General features: G+C 47.3%; 1 protein-coding gene across 1 annotated transcript in view; it reads left to right on the top strand.

Moving 5' to 3' along the window:
* Positions 1-15324, top strand: part of DGKI (diacylglycerol kinase iota) — a 380807-nt gene extending 365483 nt beyond the window's left edge. Inside the window, exons 33-35 of the mRNA XM_042782691.1 lie at positions 7218-7254; positions 9009-9108; positions 15208-15324. Coding sequence (XP_042638625.1) covers positions 7218-7254; positions 9009-9108; positions 15208-15324 — 254 coding nt within the window. The remainder of the gene's footprint in view (positions 1-7217; positions 7255-9008; positions 9109-15207) is intronic.
* The last annotated feature ends 462 nt before the right edge of the window (positions 15325-15786 follow it).

Here is a 15786-nt window from a genome sequence, read left to right as displayed (position 1 = left end):
TTATCTCCCTTTCACCGATGGGGACGGCTGAAGTGAGCTTGAGGAACTTGTCAAATTGGATAAGACCCCGGTCGATGACAGATCAATATCTGCCCTTTGTAGCCCTGTGGTGGGGAGCCATCGAGTTAACTCAGACTCATAGGACCCCATGTGGCAGAGTGGAACTGCCCCCGGGATTTTCAGGCTGACATCTTTCTGGAAGGAGGTCACCAGGTCTTTCCCACGGAGAGACTGTGAGTCCAAACCAGCAGCCTTCCCATCCGCGGCCGAGTGCTTAACCACTGAGCCACCAGGACTCCTTTACTCCTTTTTCCTTTATTGGTGAGATGAAAATTTACTCTCCCCAAATGACAAATCCTTTTTTTTTTTTTTTTTTTGTACTTTTTTTCAAGAGCATGTTGTGGCCTTGGCTGATTGTCTGTGTCTGTCTGTCCATCTCCCCTCCCAATCTGACGCCAGTGCTAGTGAGCAGCACAGGGTCACTCTCCGCTAGTGCCACACTATTCCTGTACGCCCAGATTTGGGAACCCTCACACCCACCTACTGAGTCGTGTAAGGCTCTTCACAGGTGCATGGGCCCTTCTCCCCGTGGGTCCGTGCAGGTACCAGGGAGCACCTTGCCTCCGGCTGCATTTCATCCCTACTCCTCTGCTGTCCCCCTCTGCATCCCCTGCTTGCTAGCTCAGTGCAAGCGCAGTTATTCCAAGGCTGGCTAAAGAAAAAGGAGGAGAACATGTGCTGTCAAAAGAGGGAGCCTTGATGGCGTAAACCGTTAACTGCTCAGCTGCTAACCACAGGGTTGTTGGCTCAAAGCCACCAGAGGCTCTGTGGGAGAAAGGCCTGGTGACCTGTTCCCAGTGAAGTCTACAACCACAACCAACGCATTGAGTCAATGCTGACTCATAGTGACCCTACAGGACAGAGGAGAAACGGCCCATAGGGTTTCCAAACTGTAATCTTCACCGAAGCAAAGTGCCACATCTTTCTCCCACAGAGTAGCTCGTTCAAACTACTGACCTTTTGGTTGGAAGCCAAGTGATTGACTGGTGTGCTATCAAGGCCCCTGATGTCCTAGAAAACCCTAGAGGCCAGTTCTATTCTGTCACGTGGGGTCACCATGAATCAAGTAGGCAACTACCAACAGCCATTAAAAGCAGGTCTCCAGGGGGGATTAATCTCTTCTGCTCCTGGAGGGAGCAGAGACTGGCCCAGCACTGGTAGGGGATGCTTGTCAACCTGGCCGTGGGTCGCTGCTGAACGTCCATGACACATTGTGTGAAATGGGATGTTACATGACTTGGACATCGTGAGAACACCACAGCGCAGTCTGGTCCTGCTTTTTCTTGAAGGATCTCAAACGATCCTCAGGCCTTGGCAGTGACCATCAGGGGGCTGCGGGGGATTCGCTCCTGTGTTTGGTCCCCACCCACGTCTAGCAGTTCCGTCTCGTCTGATGCAGGTCCCTCTCGCACTTTCCTTAGCCTGGCAGCTTTCAGCAGTGCTGCTCCTTCACCAGCTTGGACGGTTTTTTCTTTGTTTTTGAGGATGGTTGTGACTGTTGAGAGCAACATACATGATTCATGAGCAACAGTGGTCACCGATTTTCCACTTCGTGCTGTTTAATAACCTTTTATTTTACTTCCAAATCGATCCTTCTCCTTTGCCTCTTACTGTCACTAGCACTGGTTTTGCTGCATTTGGGAGCTATGATGTGCTTCACGGTAATGTTTTCCAAAGAAATTTAAACACAAAGATGAAAGATGACGCTACAACAGTCTAGACACAAGATACGAGAGGTTGGATGCTGCTGTCAACGAGGCAAAGCAAATGCTGTGGTCGGATGAAAGTGAATGCTGTGGTCGGATGGTAAACTTTTAAAATGGAAAGACAGTACAGCACATACATCAGCCAGTGACATGGGCGTGTATCATGACTGTCAGAACATGTGTGTCATAGGCCACATATGTACTGTTCTGTTATACACCTGGCAACGCAATTGCTTTGTGTACAAGAGACGAGAAATGCACATGTTGCACACAGGAAACTGTTGGTTCGCCATGTCCCATTCTCCATGGTGATTTCTGAACTCTGTTATAATTGTATAGGACCACAGATGTATATGTGGTCAGACTTTGCCCGAATGGACGTTATGTAGTGCATGAGTGTACTTACGAAAGAGCTGAAAACACGCATCCTTTTGGTCCAGCACACCCACTTCTAGTCACGTTATCATGGATGTTCACCCATTTAACTGCAAGAGGGCTCCCTTAAACATGAGAACAAAAGAACTGCCAACAACCTACATCTCCAATAATAAATATGGAATGTCATTTGGCAATTTAAAATGGCAGAAGTATATTTAACATTGTGGAGAAAATGTTGGTGATAGAAAGCTAAGTGGACAAAACGAAACGTAGGCCTTAAAGCTACTTACATTATGATCCCATTACAAATGTACTTACATGCTTTATGGTAAAAAAAAAAAAAAAAGAAGAAGAAGAAAACCTGTCAGGTTAATAACAGCTAGCTCTAGGTGATAAATGAAGAAAAAAAAAAGAAACTATTTGTGACCTCTTTCTACTTGGATCGACAATCAGTGGTCGCAGAAGCAGCAGTCAGTAAATCAAATGATGTATTTGCACTGGGCAAATTGTTGAATGGAAAATTAATTTGCTCTGTAAACTTTCACCAGGCAACAGTAAAACAAACAAGCAAACAAACAAACAAAAACTGTTGCTGCTAATAAGTGATGCCATTTCATTAAAAAAAAAAAAAAGATTCTAAAAGAAAAAGTGACTCTTTGATGACAAAGATGTGCCTGACCCAAGCCATGGGCTTTTCATTCCCTTCATATGACAGTGAGAAAATAAGAAAGGAGAGCTGAGGCACTGGAATAGTGGTGGTGAAGAATACTGACTACACCGTTGACTATCAGAAGAGCAAGCTAATCTGTCTTAGAAGAAATATAAAGACTGTTCTTAGAAGCTAAGAGGACAAGACTTCAGCTCGCTGACTGTGGTAGTTCAGGTGGTGTGGCAACTTGGCTGGGCCGGGGTTTTGAGTGGCTGGAGAGCTGGATGTGGTTATTCCCGGTGCTGAAATTGTGATTACCCCCATGGTGGAATCTGCTGTGAGCAGCTAAATGTTGCCTTCAGGGTGTGGCTGCTTCCAGTCTATATGGAGAAGCTTTGAGGAAGGTCTCTAGTTTTGGAGCACATCTGGATCCTGCATTAGGCTGAGTCGTCATCTGGCCTGCTGTGTTGCCTGCCAGTCTTGGGATTGTTCTTGGACTTGAACTAGTGGCCTGCCGGTCTTGGAATTGTACCATTTTACCTGCAAACCCTGGATTTGCCAGCCTCAGCATGCAGCAGTTGCCTGAGTTAGGAGAAGCCTCCAGCTCCAGTGGGCCTGGAATAAGAGGTAGAGCTGAAGGCCAAGGTTGAGTGGCCTTCATCCAGCCCCTCCAGCTGGCCCTCTGAATTTGGACTTCTAGCCTCCTGAGCTGTAGGAATAAGTGCTTGTTTGTTAAGCCATCGACTTGAGGTGTATCTGTTACAGCAGCCCTGGGGGGCCAAGACCCTTCCTCCGAACGTTCATCAGGAAAGATCAGTCATGAGGACGGGACACCGTGCTCGGTAAAGTAGAGGTCCAGCAGAAACAAGGGAAACCCTCACTGGGGTGGACTGACACAGTGGCTACAACAGTGCGTTCAAACGTAGCAGCAGTTATGAAGATGCCACTGGACTGGGCAACGCTTTGTTCTCTTGTACGCGGCATTGTCGGGAGTCGGAGCCCCTCAACAGCAACTACAAGGGGCAGGAACCCCTTGTTTGGCTATCGGTGCTTCCATCCTCCCCCTGGCTCAGAGCTGCAGACATTACAGGGAGAGAAGAGGAATAATATGCAGCCACACACACTCCCAAGTCACAAAATCAATGACCAGCCCCGGATGAGTCTGGGCTGGCCGTATTTGCAGTAATTCCAGTCTGAGACCATGAGGAGGGAGCTCCTTCTTCTTCTTGCCCCACCTACGGATTGCCAAGTGGTTACTATTTTAGCAGAGCTTATGGGCTTCAGCATCACTGGCTTACATGGAGGCTTGGGCCCTAGAGGTCCATGAAGCCCCCATGGATGCCGCTCAAAGAGCAGTGAAGATAGCACCAGATAAGAGAGGGGATGACATGTCACAGCCCAAATGTTTGTGCAATTAGCAGAAATGATAGACCGGAACTACTACTGAGGCTGGGCTGTCGATGGGGTTCCCTTCAAAATGAATGGCTTGGGAAGGAAGGAGCTCCTTAGAAGAACCATTGGTGCTGTAGGTCTTCATGCTTCTGATCTCATCAAGGATTTCCTGTCAGCAGTGGAAAAGGCTAGGAGTGCTGAGTTCTAGGACACAGCATTTGAGTCAACAAATGGCTTCAAATGTGAGTGTGAGTGAAGCACACTGTTGACAGCCCTCCCTTCCCTGACATGCCAGTATCTCATAGTCTAACTGGATGTATCATGCCAGAGAATGGGATTCTTCATAATACCAAACTCTAAGCAGTGTATATAAGGAACTCTGGCTGCTTAGTGGTAAGGCATTTGACTGCTAACCAAAATGTCATTCATTCAAACCCACCAGCCACTCCATGGAAGGAAGATGGGGCAGTCTGCTTCCATAAAGATTTACAGCCTTGGAAACCCAATGGGAGTTGCTGTGAGTCAGAATCCACTCGATGGTAGTGAGTTTGATTTGGTTTTGGGAGTAGTGTGTCTGGTGTGCAGGCATTGTTTCAAGCACATTACATGTACTGACTTGTGAACCTCAACAGCCCTATGAGGTATAACTATTAGTAATCCCTCTTGAAATACGTAACAGCCTAGGGAGTGGGAGATTAAAGGAACATGTCCACAATCTACTAAGTGTAGTAGCTGGAATTCTAAACCAAGGCAGTACTCAAGAGCCATCACTCCAAATCACTTCACTGCACTGCTTTGCAGTTTGGGATGGGGATTGTCACTTGTGTTTCCTTAGATTCACAGGAATGGAGGAAAATGAATGAGTCAAGTCCTTATTAAATGCTTGATGTTGGGTAGGAGCTAGAGGGATACAGAAAAAAAGTGTAAAAATATTCTTACATTGAAGGAATTTAGAAAAAAGAAGAAGATAAGATAGACATTCGAAAAGTCAATTTACAGCACAAGGGTAGAAGCAAACGAGTGTTATGGAAATTCAGAAGAGGAAGAGGCTCATTCAGTCCAGTGTGGTCGTTCCAGACGCTATGGTCTTAGAGAAAGTGTAGGATGTAGACCTGTGGTCACAAGTGGAAAGGCTGCTCCTGGTGGAGACTGTGGAAGGAAAGTTCTCAGAGCTGGAAAAGCTCAAGGAGTGTCTGGGTGCCCGTGTAGAAGAACTGCAGCCTAGGAAACACTCCGGGACAGCTCTGTTCTGTCACATAAGGGTCTCTAGGAGTTGGAATAGATGCAATGGCACCCAACAACAACAGTTCCAAGCTGAAGATGGTGAACTTCAGTGTTTAAATACTGGAAGTTAGCAATAAATACTATTAATTGAAAACCTGGAAATTGAGATGATTGAAGATCTTTTTATTTTTCTGTTTCGGCATGGTCATCATACTCCAGATGCAGATCTGCTAGGGGATCTGTTTTTCCAGTGGGACAACCAGGAGAGAAGACTCGGCTAAGCAGTGGATTGGAAGAGAGGAGACAAAGAGGACTTGGCTCTTGGATGACTGCAGGGTTGTGAAGGGGCCATAACATCTCAGCCATTTTCTCATTGCCCAATGACCATGCAAAACTGAAAAAAAAAAAAAAACCCTCACTGCTGTCGAGTTGATTCCGACTCATAGTGACCCTTCCTTCCTTGGGGTTTCCGAGGAGTTATCACTACGAAAGTAGATTGCCCAGTGTTCCTTCTGAGGAGTGGGGTGGGTTTGAACCACCAGCCTTCTGGTTAGCAGTCAAATGCCTTAAGCAGTGTGCCACCAGAGCTCCCCCCAATGACCGTGGTGATTAGAAAGAACCTCTTTTTCCCCTGCTAAATGAGTACCTATTTAACGATGAAGACATCCAGCAGTACAGAGAGCAAGTGGCCAAAATTATATTTCTGAAGATAAGAAAATGACTCTTACTCTTTCATGGTGAAATATTAAATAACTAGAGCCATGTTTGACACTTCCAACCATATTTATTGATTCATTCACTCCAACATTGATGCATTTGCCTTGTTTTAGACACTGTGCCAAGTACCAAGGAAGGAAACAGTGGTAGACAAGGCACAGACGAAAACTTCAAGGAATTTACTGGGGTCCAGTGGGGTGAGAGAAATCGCCAGCTGGTTTTAATATGGTTTCACAAGTGTCATGATAAATAAGGTGACTGTATATCCCACATGTCTGGGTGATAAATTGTAGGACTGACCCAATTATGAAAACAGAGTTAAAGCACGAGATGAAGGAGCATTGAAGGTGGTGTTGGATATGGTATCGGGGGGTCGGGTCATGGGGGGCTGTATGGAGGATGTGTGTCTCGGCTGATGCCTTCAGGATGAACAGGGTGGGAAGGCTGGCAGGGCTGCAAGGAGAGCGGTGGTGCAGAGGGGGATGGTGGCATCCCAAGCAGTGTTGATTAATTGCATGGATTCATCAATAAACAAATAAAACATCGTGAAAGGGCAAACTCACAGAACTTTCAGCTCCTCGTGAAGTTTACGCATTGCATTTCTCCCTGGTCGTGGAAGAAACGTTTCATAAAACATAGACTTTTAGCCTATTTCTAAAGTAAGTGGTTGAACTAGATGAGTTCTGTCCCTTTGTAGCTTTAACCCCATCCTAAGCAGCCTGCAGCTGCAAAGTGGGGCAAGATCCTCCAGGCAACAAAGATGTCCTCTCTCTCCAGTTAAGCACTTACTTTATTCTTTAGTTATTTTATTCCAATCACTTTTATTTCTTTAGTTCTATTGAAAGCCTCCTGGGGGCAGGGGTCGTATCATACTTCTGCATGTCCTGCCCTGTGCCGTTGGCTTGTGGTGATTGGGAAACTGGTGAAGGGAATGCGGAAGAGCCAGGTTCTTCTGTTTCATTATCCCTATCCCCAAATGACTTTTTTATTCAGCTTTGCAAGGCATTTTAACCCTGTGACTGTACCTTTTCTGTCCATGGTACATTTTTCGGACTTTTTTTTGATGGACGTCTTATTTTCTTCTCCTTTAGGGCCTTCTGAGTTACTGGATATGGCCGACAGCGAAACGTGAGTGTTAACACACTTTCCGTAGTCTTGATTGTTTTCTTCAAGACTTACATAGAAGAAGGAAATTCCAGGGTCCATGAGAGGCGGTTTCAATGAAGGGATTAGGAGTCCATGTCCCCCTGTATTTATACCTGTGCAGGGCTCATCTTCTCAGTCGGAAACTGCCCAGTGAAAGGTGGTAATGGATGGCCCGATCACCAGTGCACCACCATCACTGTCAATCACTTAGTGCCTCTGCACTGGAGCCTCTTGTATGCATGAAAAGCCTAAGGAAATGAAATGACCTTTTATTTACCCACCACATTCCCTCTTTCTCAAGTGGGGTTCCAGGAGAGAATGGAACCCTGAAGCCCTCAGGGATCCATCGGCTGCTGCATCTAGAAAGGAGCATGTTAAGTGCCACCATGGGAGAACCGAGGCCGTTACTCCAGTCATCTCCTGTCTTCTGTGGTTCAGAGGAGGAATCCTGGTTGAGAAAGTTGTTGGCTTGAGGACTGTCCCCTAATGATAATGTTTGCTTTCAGCTTCTTATTCTTAGGGCAGTGAGGTAGCTACCACTCCCAAAACACGAACAAAGAGATGCTAAATGAATAACCAGAACCCCATGAGGATATCAACGAAATGATGATTAGGGATAAGGATGGGTGGGGGTAAGCAGAGAGGAGGAAAAGCAAGAAGGAACAGGATAGAGGGCCATGGGAACCAGACGTGAAAGGAACTGTTCTGGCTACTCACAGCTGGCCCCCTGCCGGCATGTGCTATTGGCCAGGTTGTGAAGGTGCCGTCTCTGACCTCAGTTTGCCTTTTCTAAGGACTGCGTTTGATGTTGCGTGAGTCTTTTCACACGGAGGCTCAGAATCGACACGCTCTCCTCCCTGTGCATCCTGGGTGGTATGGGACCTATTTCCCCAGCTCCCTTCCCACCTGGGTAACTGGGACCTCTGCAGTGGACTCATGGCCCCAGGATGAGTCTTTGGTCCTGGACTCACCCCGAGACTCTGGCTCCTCCATACTCTCTGTGGTTGCCCTCCCCTACCTGCCACTCACAGAGACTCCAGGTGGATGGAGCCGGTGTCGGCCTGGGTCTGTGAAGTTGGGCTCCCAGAATAGCCCCTCCAAGCTGGGCACAGATGTCTAACATGTGGCAATTCCATGTCCAGGGCCTTTGGTTCTTATCCCCTTTCCCTGTGGCCTTCCTTGGAGACCCCTGAGGCTCTGCCCAGATGAACACTCACACAGAATTGCTCGGTAGCCCGCCTATTTAATAGCGCAGCCATGCATTACCTACCCCAAACAGAAGTTGTTGAAAAAGCCACTAGGCCCAGTCACCAGCACTGCTTAGAAAAGAGGCTGGGGTCAGAGACCCAGTTAAAGCTCCCTGGGTGGCGCAAACAGTAACCGAAAGGTTGCTGTTCGAACCCACCCGTAGGCACTGAGGAAGAAAGGCCTGGCAATCTGTTTCTATAATGATTACAGTCAAGAAAACCCTCTAACACCTGGGCTGTCCCAAGTCACAAATCAACCACAGAAACAAAATTGACAGCACATGTCATAGTTAGATGATAGCTGAGGCAAGGCTCCTCTCGAGCCCCTCCCCCTCCAAGGAGGTCATGGTGGCCAAGGTTTAGGGCAGAGGACGGGAAGGGTGGAGGAACTAGCGCCTCAGCTCGGGTGTGATGCAGACCCTCACCCCTCCCTGCCCGCTCTGCCGCCCACCCCCTACACAGCCCGTTCCCATCCCGTCTTTGATTTAGGGGTGAGACTGCGCTGCACAAGGCCGCCTGCCAGCGGAACCGGGCCGTGTGCCAGCTCCTGGTGGACGCGGGAGCATCCCTGAGAAAGACCGACTCCAAGGTAACTGGGCAGCCGGCACAAACATCCTCCCGCCGGCCCCTCGTGGGCTGCAGCGCCTTCACTTGTGTTGGTGGCAAAGGCGGCCTTTCTGTGCTCAGGGAAGTGCCTGGGGCTTTGGAAAAAGGAGGAAAAAATAAAAGTGTTTCGTTTAAAGAAACTGCAGTTTAAACATATAGGACAAAGGGAGGGGGTGTGCTTGTCTGTGCAGCTTTATGAACTCTGAAGTGCCGCCCTGGGGACCTTCCGCAGCCCGTCTGGGGGAAGGAATCCCCGGTGCTGCGAACGGTTACCACGCTCGCTCTACTGCTGCCACAGAGGTCGGAGGTTCAGGTCCAGCCTAGGTCACCGCGGAAGGGATGCCTGGTGACCACCTACCTAAATAGCAGCCATTGAAAACCCAATGCGATACAGTTGTACTGACACACATGGGGTCGCCATGAATTGGAATTAACACAACTGCGTTACTGGCCCATTCGGGTGGGCGGCAGACACATTGTGGTGAGGTGAGGTGAGGCCCAGCCGGAGGAAAGGGGTGAGTGCCGTGTTCAAAAAACACTGGCCTGGTTACCAACAAGCTCCTTTGGCACTCCCGCAACAGCTCCTTAATCCAGTGTAGTTTAACGTCTGCAATTTAAAGGGCCTATATTTGGGCTCTGGTAGCATAGTGCCCAAAGCACTTGACTGCTAACCAGAAGGCTGGCGGTTCAAACCCACCAGCCACTCCTCGGAAGGAAGATGGGGCGATCTACTTCTGTAGTGATACTGCCTCAGAAACCCAAGGAGGGGTTGCTATGAGTCGGGTCCGATTCGATGGCACATAACAACAACAACAACAACATATTTGGGATCAAAGGATTTACTGATTGTCTCACAGGTTGGAAGCCCTGGCCTTGAGGTAGTTATGATTTTCAATCCCATATGTTTATGTTTGTTTTTTTTTTCTTGTTTTTGTTTTTAAAGGATTTCTTTAATATGTTTTCCTATTTGTTGTTTTCCAAATTAAGCCCAGAATTTAGGCAAGGCAGGAATTGCTATCCTTATTCACAGAAGCAGGAACTGAAACCTACAGTAAGTTAAACATGCCCCTGTTACAAGAGCTGAGCCCCAACCTCAGCTTTAGGACCCTAATCCAGGGTTGTGTGAACTGGTCAGTTCTCGTTGGTGGCAGGCCACCCCACTGCCCCAGCAGGATGAACCGTGACCACAGAGGAACGAGGTTGAGTTTCACTTGTGGTTTGTATGATCTGTAGTATTGGCTCATGGTGGTAGGTATTGCAACGTGGCTGGAGTGTGGTTGGTTTCTCTACAGCAAAAGTGACATGAATCTGGATTCAAAGTCTGTTAATGGTTTACTAGGACAGCAGTGGGGCCAGAAACAGTCAGGGGCACATATGCCAACCTGAATCAGGGTGAGCCAACAGGTGGAGGTGAGGCGTCTAAAGGAAGTGTGCTTAGGATGGCTGCTCCGTGAGATACTGCATGAGAAAAGGGAGGGCAGGAGGAGTGAGCTGACTTAGGACTGCAGCCCACGAGAGGGAGGACAGGCAGACTGAAATACACACATACGGGCAGAGAGAGAGAAGGTGAACAGCACATCAACCCTGTTGAGGGTCTTGGATAAGCTGTGAACATTGCACAGCGTGCTGGGTCAACTTCAAGAGAGGACACATCACTTAACTGTAGAGGGGAATTTGATATATTGATGGGAACTTAATTAAGCAGGTACCAATTAATCCAACTTTGGAACCTAGATAAATGACTTAAAGCCTAATTAATGACTTAAGTTCATTAGATTAGTTACATGATGAGAACCTGCCTAGGGGCATTTTAACCCTAGGATTGCCTCACACTTTGTGAAACATTATCCCACGTGGACTCTCAGTGGTCACTTCTGAGCCAGCTGCATTACGGCTTCTCCGTTCCCTGGCAACCTACCCGCATCCAGCACTCTGACGGTGGTCCCTGGCTCCCAAGGCCCACTTAAGCTGGTTGCTGGTTTCTAAGTTAAGTGACTGGCTAGCTGATGTGTCTACTATTTCAGGTGGCCCCCCCTGAGTGGTGCACCCAGAGACCTTTCAAAATACGGGCCTGGCAACCTCCTTCTGAAAAAGCAGCCGCTGAACACCCTACAGACCACAGTTGTATTGTGACACGCAGAGGGTCACTGAATGCCCTACAGACCACAGTGCTATTATGACATGTGGGGGGTTACCGTGAGTTGGAATCGACTCGAAGGCAGCTGGAATTTCAAGTGGCAGATAATTACTCAGTGTGAACACTCTCCCCGGCTGATGTTCACACTCAGATGGGTCACTGATTAACTGTTTGGGAAACACAAACATCTTAGGCAGGATCAGTGGAGGCCATGGGGTGGTGTGGAATTGGCCTGGCTGAAGTCGTTCACCCACCTCTTTGCCAGATGAACAAATGGTCTTTCATCAACTCAAAGCATGAAAAGAAAGAGAAGGAGCAGCTTGAGAAAAAAGGACAAGAAAGACAGGGGCCAGGTCTCTTGGCTCCTGAGCCAGCTCTGCCCCTGACCCTTGGCACTGGGCACGCCTCGTGTCTCTCTTATTTTCTGCGCCCGAGCAAGGGCCTCAGTGTTCTTTGAGATCCCCTCCTGTTTGTGTTGTGTGTGCACGTGCTGTTCTTTCAAACTGCAAAATCACTTTATTTTGTTTATGATTATAAGCCTCGTGCATTCCCATGGAGAAAACTCTAACCACACAGCAAAATGCAAGACAAGTAAAAATCACTGGAAATCCCACAGTCCAGACGTGACTAGTTACCATTTTAATGATCTCTCTTCACTTGGGCTGTGTCTGTTTTTCTTTAACCATTTCCTTAGGTAGATGAAGTCACTCTGTATACGCTATTGTAAAACCTCACCTTTCACCCAGCACCCTGTTCTAGAGATCTTTCCATATTCAGCCAGACAGCTGTGCATCATTCTTTTTAGGGAACCTTTAGTTTTACGGTTCTTTAATTGCATGGACGATGAATCTGAATGTTGTCAACAGACTAGATCTTCTGGAATAATCTAGGGAGAAGCACTATCCTGTGGATTTCTTTTGCTAGTGGCCAGTTCCTTAAAAAAACCCCCCCCAAAAAAAACTTCAAGGCCCCCCCCCATCCACCTCTGTGAATGTTTGAAGCCTTAAATTCATGCTTCATTGTTATTGAGGTAAAAGGAAGACAGCCTCCTAAAACTGTAGACAAGCTAAATAAAAACTACTACAGGAATGTTAAGTAGTGGTTTGAAACCGTTAGACTCTGCTTCAGTAACATTTTCATAAAAGAGCCCAGAGCCTCAGTTGCACTCCCCTTTTATCCTCTGTCCCACATACTGTTGGTTCCTGGGGAGCCAGCTCCCTGAGGTCAGTAGAATCCACAGAGATACCACAGATGGGAGCTGAGAAGTCCTTCATAATTTTTGTAAAATTCATTTGCATTTGTGCCTGGAGCTATTTCCTTAGTATAATGATCATGCCTCTACCCATTTCCTTACAATTTTATGAAAAATCCACTTCCATCAAGTCGCTTCCGACTCAGAGTGAGCCTATAGGACGGAGTAGAACTCCTCCCAGAGGGTTTCCAAGGCTGTCAGTCTTCACAGAAGCAAAGCCCAAACCAAACGGGCTGCCCTGGAGTCAATTCTGACTCACAGCGCCCCTAGAGGACAGAGTAGAACTGCCCCATAGGATTTCCAAAGCTGTCAATCTTTACGGAAGCAGACTGCTTCGTCTTTCTTCTGTGGAGCGGCTGGTGGGTTTGAACCACCAACCTTTTGTTTAGCAGCCAAGTGCTTTAACCACTGCATGATCAGAGCTTCTGCAACTTAATACCACTTTTTAAATAAATAAAACTACAACACTGAATGAGAATCACAGAGTCAAGCAACGATAAGCAGTACCTACAAGTACTCAGAGGAGCTCTGGTAGTGTAGTGCACAATGCCCTCGACTGCTGACCAGAAGGCTGGCCGTTCAAACCCATCAGCCGCTCCTCGGAAGGAAGGTAGGGCAATCTACTTCCGTAGAGATACTGCCTCGGAAACCCAAGGAGGGGTTGCTATGAGCTGGGTCCGACTCGACGGCACGTAACAACAACAACAACAAGTGCTCAGAAGAATGCAGCCCCTCCCTCTTGCTGCTGCCGACTTCTTTTCATTGGCCTCACGTATAAGATCCCCAGTCTGTGTGCAAATGTGTGTCCAGATACACTGTACATCTTTAAGTAGAGGTCCCTGGGTGGGGCAGATGGTTTGCTTTTGGCTACTGACTGAAAGGTTGGTGGTTTGAACCCACCCAGGGGTACTGAGGAAGAAGGGTCTAATGATCTTGCTCACAATCAAGAAAACCTCGTGGACTCTGTGACACACATCACCGTGAATAGAAATGGACACGACGGTAATGCTTTGGTTTGGTTTGAATGTCGTTGTTAGCTGCCATTGAGTCAATTCCGACCCCATCTGTGTAGAGTATGCTGCACTGCATAGGGCTTCCAATGCTGCGGACTTTTGGGAGCAGATGGCCAGCCCTTACTTTCTGGGTAGTTTCAAACCTCCAACCCTGCGGTAAGTAGTCCAGTATTTAATTTTATTACTATCCAGGAACTCCTTCCTCTGGGGAAAATATTTATCTATTGATCCTTCAATCTATAGAGAGAAATGTGGGTGTTTTTATGTAGATGTATGTAGATAGATAGATCGATGGATATACACACATACATGTACACAAGCATATACATAGGTTCTAATGCACATATAGCTTTATATAAATGTTGAAAAATTGAGCCAATTTTTATGTCCAACACGAGCTGAACTAATAGACTGCGGGAGATTAGGTAGTCACCTGAAACAGTGATGTGAAAGAATAGTTACTGATGGAGAAAAGTTTATGGCCTGGGATTAAGGAAGGAAAGCAGGTTTTATAAGTACAATAGAGTTTTATTTCTGTAAAGTAATTATGCAGAGAAGTATAGAAAAAGATCAGCCAGTTACTCCATAGCACTTAGCAGTGATTATCTTATTTTGGTGCACTTACTGGTGATTTTTTAGGTAAATCTTTATACCTTACTACTTTGCCAAGATTTTTAAAATTAACATTCATCACTTTTGTAGTCACAAAACCCACTTTGTGGAGAGATGAGTAGCTGTACCTTGGGGAGCTCTTCACTTACAACCTTGACTCAAGCACGAAGACCCTCTGTACTTTCATGTCTGCTCCTTCCTCTTAGTGTTTGTTGCTTCCAAGTTTGGTAAAACCGCAGTAACTAAACTCACTGCCATCAGATGGATTCCGACTCATGGCGACCCCCACAGGGTTTCCAAGGCTGTAAATCCTCACAGAAGCAGACCACCTCATCTTTCCTCTGTGGAGCAGCTAGTGGGTTTGAACCACGGGCCTTTTGGTTAGCAGCCAAATGCCTTAACCACTACCCCATCAGAGTTCCTTAAGTTTGATAAAATAGAGTGGTAAACCAGCAATCCCAGTAACTGCTTCCCTAATTTTCTATTTAGTGCCTCCTATCCCACCTTTGGGATAGGTGCTCTTTAGGGAGCTCTGGTAGCATAGTGGCTAAGGCACTTGACTGCTAACCAGAAGGCTGGCGGTTCAAACCCACCAGCCACTCCTTGGAAGGAAGGTTGGGCAATCCTACTTCCGTAGTGATACTGCCTCGGAAACCCAAGGAGGGGTCGATATGAGTCGGGGCCGACTCGACGGCAAATAACAACAACAACAACATCCCACCTTTGCCCATAAAAGGCCATGGGTCCCAGAACATGGTTTTTTTTGTTGTTGTTGTTGTTATGTGTGTGGAGGATCCCTGTTTCCTCCTGGGTACTCAGGTAGACTTGGTGAACCCCATCTGCCAAAAAGGTTAGTGTCTTCCTCTTTAAGGTGCCCATCTCACAGGTTTGATGTGAAGATTATATAAGAGAATGGATTTGGAAGAGCCTTGGAAGCTCTGAACACTAAAGGAGGAAAGACCTTACTAGCAGGTCCTCTTTGAGTAGCAATGTTTCTGTGATTCTTCTTTCTGGTTTTGGTATCTCACCCCAAGTGTTTGTGTCTGTCCTTTGTACCGTTACCTATAGGGTAAGACTGCTCAAGATCGAGCACAGCAGGCTGGGGACCTGGATTTGGCTGCTTACCTAGAAAGCCATCAGAACTATAAGATCATTGGCCATGAGGACCTGGAAACTGCCGTTTGACCCTGGTAGATGGGCAAAGAGCACCTGAGCAAGCGTATCACCTGTGCCCTCCCAGCCACTGGGCAACTCCCCTGGAAGAAGCTGATGGAATCCATGTATCTGTCTCTCTCCTGCAAGAATCTGAGACCAGGCCACCAGTTCAAGGGCTGCCAAGATGGACAACAGAACATGATAGCCCATTGAGGATGAGGCAGGATACCTGGAGATGTGTGGGCAACAGTGTCCACAAAATTTGATCCTACTGCTTCCAGCAAGTAGCATGAACTTCTGTGTTCACCTGTATAACTTCTCTTAAAGATTCAGAGGCTGTCCGGATAAATGGCACTGCTCCCTCCTCCCACACTGCACCCGTCTTCCCCTCCCACCACACAGATCTGCTGTAACTACCCACCCATTTTAAGAATACAGTGTTACCTGTTCTCTTTCCGTTCCATCTTTGAAGACCACAATGTTGTCTGAAGG

This window comes from Orycteropus afer, unplaced genomic scaffold, assembly GCF_000298275.1.
Source record: "Orycteropus afer afer isolate SDZICR_OR568_19922 unplaced genomic scaffold, OryAfe1.0 scaffold00413, whole genome shotgun sequence".
In the NCBI taxonomy this organism is placed as follows: Eukaryota; Metazoa; Chordata; class Mammalia; order Tubulidentata; family Orycteropodidae; genus Orycteropus; species Orycteropus afer.
The sequence above is the reverse complement of the archived record's forward strand: the minus strand, read 5'-3'. Positions and strand labels throughout refer to the sequence as shown.